At 42.4% G+C, this 8,510-nt stretch overlaps 1 protein-coding gene across 4 annotated transcripts in view; it reads right to left on the bottom strand.

The window, feature by feature from the left end:
* The window catches only part of FRY (FRY microtubule binding protein), a 256,079-nt gene that overhangs the window by 2,404 nt on the left and 245,165 nt on the right, over positions 1-8,510 (bottom strand). For 3 of the 4 annotated variants that reach the window (XM_066620128.1, XM_066620125.1, XM_066620126.1), the window contains 3 exons: positions 8,060-8,077; positions 4,649-4,759; positions 815-1,017 (listed from right to left, as the gene is read on the bottom strand). In XM_066620128.1, coding sequence (XP_066476225.1) covers positions 815-1,017; positions 4,649-4,759; positions 8,060-8,077 — 332 coding nt within the window. The remainder of the gene's footprint in view (positions 1-814; positions 1,018-4,648; positions 4,760-8,059; positions 8,078-8,510) is intronic. The other variant, XM_066620127.1, reaches the window with a different exon arrangement.

The raw sequence follows: 8,510 nt of genomic DNA, 5'->3' as shown, positions 1-8,510 counted from the left end.
TACGTAAATACAGGCACATCCACCCTTATTCCTGAACATCACTCATACAGGGATAACTATAGATAGAACAACCAGTGAAGGGGAGCACAGAGTTGGCAAGGTTTATGTGGCACCCTGTATCAGCTTATTATGTTACATATTATATCAGCACATCCCAAAGTGTGGGTCATGACCCACTGATGGGTTGAGAGCCCAAGCACCGTGGGTTGCAATCTGGGCCTTCCCACCTGCCCTTGAGGTAGTTTGGCTCCAAACAGGAGCCAGAAGCCTCTGTAAGCCACTTCTGGTTTGCTCCTGAAACCCCACAAGGAGTGTCATGCCCCACTGCAGAGGAGGAGGTGGGCTGTGGCACTGCAAAGCTTGGGAATCCTCGCACTATATCATGTCAGCAGGAGAAGCTGCTCCTGTGGGTTCCATTTCCCAATCAAGTGGAAAAAACCAAAGAAATCATATACAAAGAACTGCTTCTATGCAAGCCCTATAGAAATCAATATGTGATTATATTTGAAAAGGTGTTCTGCTTCACTTGTTAACTTCAATGGGGTATGCGCAATAGACATTCCTGGTAGACTGCAGTCCTAATCATAAGTACCTTTTATTAACTTATGAACCGGATGCCTCTGTTGCTAGAGTATGGACATATTCCTCCCATGAACACTACATCTCAGCATTAAAACTGTTTGACCTGAAACCCTTTAAGCCGAAGTCATCTGTTTCAGTAGCAGTACTCCCAAGTAGGTTTTCATAGTCACAATCTCTTCAACAATAAACAGCAATGTGACATGATGTATCAGCACCCTGGTTTGAACAATACCTGCATTCCCGTATTTGGTGTAGAGCTTTTCCAAGCTCATTGCTTTTCAGACACTCTAGCATGGACTGAATGGCTACTTCTGTAGAAGTGAACATGGGTTCAGAGGCACCACACTCTATAATCAGTGGTTCGGTAGCAATGGCAGCACTAGCATCCTTAAGGTTCTTCTTTAACTCACTCAACTCCTGTGACATATTCAGAAGCTGAGGAAAAGAGAATTATATTCATCAACACACCATTTCCTTCTTCTCCTTGACAGTTAACATGCAAAATCTGCCCAATTTCAAGGTTAGATTGATAATTTCTCTTTTCCCAACCTACTACCTGATTTTTAACAAGAGATAAAAGTTTTATGTGGAGCTTAACAGGAGAAAAAAGTTGTATGCAGAGCTTAATCTTGTTACTGTGTATTGAAATACATGTCTGGCTCTCCAGCTACCACAAACCTGATTTTGAAATGTGCTGAATGTGTTAGCTGGGGAAGCAAATTTGTTTGGTTCTTTCGGGACTCCACATGGATCTGTGATTGAGTACACCACCTCATGATGGAAGAAAAAGTACTGGCTATATGTGTGTACATTACACACAAAAATAAAGGTTTTGCCAATTACAGTGAAAATCATTTCACACCCATTAAAATATTTTCTGCTGTTTAAAGTCATGGAAGAACATTAATAATTTTTCTTCTTCACCTTTCTGCTTAGTATTTTCACAAGTAAATGGCATTCAAATTAAATGGATCTTCTTTAGCTAGTTTTTAAATTGCAACAGTGTATACATAAAAAAATACATTTGTTCTGTAACCTAAAATATTCTGTGGCGAATGTAGCAATAGTAAATTATAATGGTTGCACTGAATTTGCATGAAAATGAATTATAGAGTCAATTTCACTAGAGTCAAAAAGCTCCATCTTATTTGCTAGAGCATAAATCCTAGAACTGATTTACCAACAGCCTGATGCAAAACATCTTTATCTAAAAGTAAGTTCAGTGGGACTTGCTGCCTGGGTAAAGTATGCTTAGAATTTCAGCCAGTGTTTCAGAACAGTAATATTTTTTGTAACAGGTATTTCCTTCTATGTAAATTAACAAAAAATCCAATCATCACTATGCTATAGTTATTGAACACAGAATTTTTTTTTCTCTTAGGGTGATTGTTTATGCTCTGGAAAGTAGCAAAAGGCACAGCTACCCTCCTCCCCTCAAGCATAGTTGTGCCATTTCATGAATCCTTTAGTCTGTGTATTCCCCTTCTCCTGTGCTAGAGCATGCAGTCCAGCCTAAAACTTACCTGGCAACGGTGGGGACCTGGAGGCTGTGGATGGGGGCAGTGTCGGCTGCTGCTGATGGGGCAGGCATCAGCTATGCTTGGTGCCTTTGGCACTGGTGTAGCCCACTGAAGCTCCTGCAACAGCAGCACCTCTGGTGCTCCTTGCATCCTCATAACCAACACAGTCTGCCAGATCTTCAGCAGTAACTGTGCTGGGGTTGGGTGTGTGCCTGTGGCACCTGTGGAACCCATTGGGCTATGGTGGTGGCTTTGTTGCCAGCCAAAGAGTATGGCAGAGGGAGGGCCCTTTAAGTAGACATGGCCCCAGGCAGGACTACGGTAGGAAGAAAAGGCAGAGCAGGAAGAGAAACATGGGGGAGACAGGGAGGAGAGCTTCTTAATCCACAAGGAGGCCAATATTATGATGGCTGGTAGCCATGGAGGCCAAGGGCCAGACTGGCCCAAGAAGGAAATTCTCCTCGTGACTTGTGGAGGAGGCCTAGGTTGGTTGGAACTTCCTCCCTGTGGATGCTCTGATGGCTCTCTGGGGAGAAGGCTCTTCAGAGGCCTGCACTTACAGAATTTGAGGGCCAAAACTGAGGGGTAACAACAGGGCCCCTCCATTCCCTAAGACAGAGAAAGTGATACAGATTGGGGCAAGAAAGCTACGGCTTTGAGGGCCTTCAGTCTAGAAAGAAGGCATCTGAAGAGAGACATGATCAAGACATGTAAAATTATGCATGAGATGGACAGAGTGGATAAAAGGACATACTTTTCCCGCTTGCTCAATACCAGCACAAGGGGTCATCCACTAAAACTGACTGGAAGGAGAGTCAGAACGGACAAAAGGAAATATTTTTACCAAGTGCATAATTAATCTGTGGAACTCCTTGCCACAGGACATTGTGATGGCACCTGGCCTAGATACCTTTAAAAGGATATTAGACTTTGTGGCAAGATTTGTGGAGGAAAATCAATCACAGGTTACAAATAATTATGTATGCAACCTTTCGGTTTTAGAGGTCGCTTATCTCTGAATGCCAGATGTAAGGGAGTGGCAACAGGATATAGGTATTTTGTTTCATGAGTGTGCCCAGAGGCATCTGCTTGGCCACTGTGAGACATAGGAAGCTTGGCTACGTGGGCCCTTGGTCTGATCCTGCATGGCCCTTCTTATGTTCTTGTATATGCGAGGTCTATCATTGTACTGGTGCTGGATCAAATCTTGTGCAGATGTCATACTAAGGTTAACATGTGGTTGAAGCATGCTTTTTAGATTTCTTTTTATATGCAAGCAAATCCCCATCTGTCTACTGAGAAATCTGTATGTGGGTCAAGAAGCAACTGTTAGAACTGGATATGGAACAACTGATTGGTTTAAAATTGGGAAAGGAGCTCGACAAGGCTGTATATTGTCACCCTGCTTATTTAACCTAGATTCAGAGTGTATCATGCGAAAGGCTGGGCTGGATGAATCACAAGCTGAAATGAAGATCGCCGGGACAAATATCATTTACCTCAGATATGCAGACGATACTACTCTAATGGGAGAAAGTGAGAAGGAACTAAAGAACCTCTTGATGAGGGTGAAAGAGCAAATTGCAAAGTGTGGCTTGAAATTTAACATTAAAAAAACTAAGATCATGGCATCCGGGCCCATCACCTCATGGTAAATAAAAGGGGAAGAAATGGAAGCCGTGACAGAATTTATCTTCTTGAGCTCCAAGATCACTGCAGACAGAGATTGCAGCCATTAAATTAAAAGACGCTTGCTTCTTGGGAGAAAAGCTATGGTAAGCCTAAAACAACTTAATTAAAAGCCAAGACATCACCTTGTCAACAAAGGTCCATATAGTCAAAGCTATGGTTTTCCCAGTAGTAATGTATGGAGAATAGATGCTTTTGAATTATGCTATTGGAGAAGACTTTTGAGAGTCCCCTGGACTGCAAGGAGATCATATCAGTCAATCCTACAAGAAATCAAGCCTGACTGTTCACTGGAAGAACAGATATTGAAGCTGAAGCTTAAATATGTTGGTCATCTCCTGAGAAGGGAGAATTCTTCACAAAAGACCCTTGAAGGCAAGAGGAGAAGGGGATGGGGCAGAGGATGAGATGGTTAGATTGTGTCACCAAGGCAATGAACATAAATTTGGACAAACTCCGGAAGTCAGTGGTAGACAGGGACGCCTGGCAGGCTGGGGGCATGAAAGGTCAGACGCGACTTAAAGACTGAACAACAACAAACCCGTTCAAGACCAATATACTAACTATTCTTGTTCATTATCATACAGTTTACTGAAATACTGCTAAAAAGAACAAATGTGTTGAAGAACACAGATTCTTAGCACTTTCTTTCTTTGAAATCCCAAACCCATTTTCACTGAACCAAAGGAATGTTCTAAGCATTGTTAAATGATATCATTCTTGATCTTAAATAAACAGTTCTCATTTAAGACAAGTTAAATTGCTGAAAGGAACACAAACAAACAATGCACGCACACACAAAACACAAGAAAGCCATAGCAATTATTTCCGCAAAAGTCTTGGGTTTTGCAACATACCTCTGGCATTGTGCTAACTTCATGCACTTGTCCGATGAGTTTACAGTATGACTGAAAAAGCAACAGCAACTGGAAGTGCAGTTTATATAATCTCTGGCACAGTTCCAATTGCTAAAGAAATAAATTGTGGAAGGAAAATAATTAATAAAAAGCAGCATATTGGATATTACTTTTCTATAACCAATACAGTACTTTGGGTATAGAAATTGAGAATTGGGGGTTACAAAACAAAAACCAAATACTTCCTGTAAACTGGTCCTGTAAAGAGAATATCGCAAGTACAGTACAGCCCATCTCCAAGGCAACATCTTGCACATCTCCATTGGTACTGGTGATTGGTATGCAGCCACTCTGCTAAGAAACTGAGCTATGAAATCAGGAAGTCCCCAATTCAAATCTCACTTCTGCAATAAACTCATTGGTGGCACAATCCTACACATATTCACTCAATAGCAAGTCCCAGTGTGCTCAATGAAGCTTACTTCTAGGTAAATGAACACAGGATTGTAGCCTAACAGCCCAATCCTATTCCTGTCTCCTCCAGCAGGATGAGCACACGTCCTGTTGCAAATGTTCTGAAAGGCACATTGTGGCAATGCAGAGAATCTTGGCACTGGCAGGAAAACTGGTGCCAGCCTGACAGGGCCAGTCAAAGGCCAGCACCTGCCAGAGCAGGTTGAAGCTCCACTGACAAGCGGGAGGGAGGGGAGGGTGGAATGTGACTGGGGAAGCATTACAGGGTGTAAGAGAGCAGGGAGGGGTTGGATCAGGCCTGGGAGAAGGAGAAGCAAAGGAAGCCTCTGCCGTATCCTATTCCTCCACCAAGCCTCCCCCCCCAACATGGGTAGCTTGAATTTCTGCCAGCAATATCGCCGGTGTGGATCCAAGTAGCCACTTAGAGGATGCTGGGGCTTTACCTGGGGTAAGGGGACAAAAGTCCTCCCACCCCAAGAAGACCCTTCAGCAGCCTCTAGTCCTGTGCTAGATGCAGCAGAGGCTGCACAAGCTCCGCTGGTTCACAGTGAGGGTCATTCATTAGGATTGGGCTGCCCATGGCCCTCCATAAAACACTTTGTTTGCTTCAGCCCATGCCCACAACCTGACATATGGAGATAACAGTTATCTACATTGTAAAGGTCATAAGAGAATTCATGTGAACTACTTTGAACATCTGAAAGCAGTGTATGCTATACATTATATAAATGTTAGTATGCTTTGTAGAAGGATTAACAGACCAGCCCTGAGCTGCCCAGGGCTGCAGTGGTGCCAAAAATGGCTGCTGCTGCATCCAGCATGCTTCAGGCAGCCACCGATGGCTCCTTGGAAGAACGGGACTTTCATCCCCTTCCCTTGGGTAAAGTGAGTAGCCCCGCAATGGGGCACATTGTGGCAATGCAGAGAACCTTGGGACTGGCAGTAAGGCCAGCACCAGCCTGCCAGGGCCAGTCAGAGGCCAGCACCTGCCAGAGCAGGTAGGAGTTCCACTGCCCAGCGAGAGGTAGGAGAGGGTGGAATGCGACTGGGAAGGTATTACAGGGTGTAAGAGAGCATGTAGGAGTTCAATCAGGCCTGGGAGGGGGAGAAGCATAGGAAGCCTCTGCCATATCCCATTGCTATGTATAAGAACTACTTTGAATATCTGAAAGCAGTGTATGTTGTACACTGTATAAATGTTACAAATGCTTTGTGGAAAGATTAACAGCCTAATCCTGAGCTGGCGGAGAATCAAGAGCCTCCACATTGGGTGGTGAGCTTTGCTAAACCAGTCCCCGCCTACCTCCCGCCCCACTCTCTCCCCAGAACACCCCCCCTGCCCTCCCTCCACCTCCCCCACCCACTCCTTGCCTCCCCCCATGTCTCCACCTACCTCACCACTGGTTGGCAGTCCACGCAATCGCCGAGCGGCAGAGTTCTGGCACTCACCCGGCAGTAGTCCAGTGCCAAATGGCGGCACACTAGTGCTAGGGCTTGCAAGCGTGCCTTACGGCACATTTGTAACAGCACACGCCGGTGGTGAGCAGGCGCACTGAGCTCAGGATTGGGCTCTAATTCTTTTGTCTTATTATTTCATCTTTATTAATCTAATATCGCCACAATGAATTTTAATGTCACATTTTACCCCAAAATGAAGCCTGTCACTTTTACAGCCAAATGGCAACATTTAGTATTAAGAACCCAGAAGAGTTGTGCATTTGTTCCAAATGGACCACAACGTATAAGTATTTAAATACCAGATTTGGAGCTTCAGACCTATAGTTACTTCCATGGAGTCGCTATGTCTCCTTCACAAATTATAATTTAACTAAAATGAATGGACTCAGCTTATGGAAAATTATCTTTACAATTGCAATTATTTCTTCAATAAGTCAAAATAAATACATTTTATAAAGGATTATTATGATTCTAGAAATTTCTTTTAAAAATTCAGTTTCTGATCAGAAGGACCAGTTTACACATCTACACAATGGTTGGCTAGCTTTAAAACTGTTTTTAAAAATCCTTCATTCGCTATTGTGAGTACTCATTACATTTTCTTCATTCTGAAGCTTAAAAGGTTCTGTGTCATAGCCAATGCTTATTATGCAGATGGAATCTGACACAATCCATTCTGAGGGGGCAATCTGTGTGTTATCTGAAAGCAGTAGGAATGATTCCTTCTCGAACACTAAATAATTACTGAATTTTGCTGTTTTGTTACTTCAGACTAACACAGCTACCGTTGTAGATATACTGAATTTGTAACTGCTTCTTGCTCTTGCTAGCCCTGGGAAGGGATGTCAGCTGGATCTACATATGAAAGGCACATACAATGGTTTCATAGGAAATGGCTGGGCTTGCTGCAACATAAGAATACCTGGAGGAGGGTTGATGGGGAATAAGAAAGGATAGAAAAGGGCTCGCCACCCATGCCCACAGATGTGCACTTGGGAGATGGTCTGCATCTATAGTTGTTATAAACCAACCTGAACTCAGGTTTAATTCTCCATACATGAATAAAATTGCCTAATTAAGAACAAAATGAAACTATTAAAATTTAATTTAATATTTTCATTTTTTCATGAGGTATCATTGAACTGACTTGTTCTAATACCATTACTTTAGCACGGTACCTTCACAAGTTAAGAAACAGCCTTGACTGTTAAGCAAGACTGACTCACACTCAAATTAAATTTAAATAATTATAATTGTATGTGACAAGGTCAAAATGCATAATACAATAAGCTATATTGAAACTCCCCAGGGAACTGTGAAATAAAATGCAATCCAAACATTTATTACCATAATCATATATTGAATCAATAAGGGGAAAGAAAAGAAAAATGGGAAACATGCTAAGAGTTAAAATAGTGAACAAGGGTGTATTAGTCCATATTTTAATGGACAAAGAATATGAAAGAACTTTTAACTTACTGCAAGAGATTCCATTTGCTACACAGCAAGCATGGCACAGGAAAAAGGAAAGGAAAGAAAGTATAGTGTCAGTGTAATGCATGCAATTGGAAAAGCACAGCCATTTTTACGAATCTGTCAGCAGTATTAGCATGGCTTAACTTGCTAAGTGCTTCAGAATGTATCAACTGCACAACATGCATGGCACTTAAACAAAGGTTTGAATAAGCATGGCTCAAAAACAATCGCTGTATGATTCAGGTTTTGAACACAATGGTTCCCAACAGTGTGGTGTTACTATAAACATATAAGATTATTCCACCTTATAAATGGTTACTGAAGATCCTTAAAATGAAGATTTTTTTTGCAGGATTATTCTCATAAAGGTTGGTTGTGAGATTACAAATTGACTTCTGTATCCAACAGAACTAGGCAGTTATTAGTGATAGGAGGTCTATTTAAACCCCCTGGC

Source organism: Tiliqua scincoides, chromosome 3 (assembly GCF_035046505.1).
Source record: "Tiliqua scincoides isolate rTilSci1 chromosome 3, rTilSci1.hap2, whole genome shotgun sequence".
Taxonomy (NCBI): domain Eukaryota; kingdom Metazoa; phylum Chordata; class Lepidosauria; order Squamata; family Scincidae; genus Tiliqua; species Tiliqua scincoides.
This window is presented reverse-complemented; position numbering and strand designations above follow the sequence as displayed.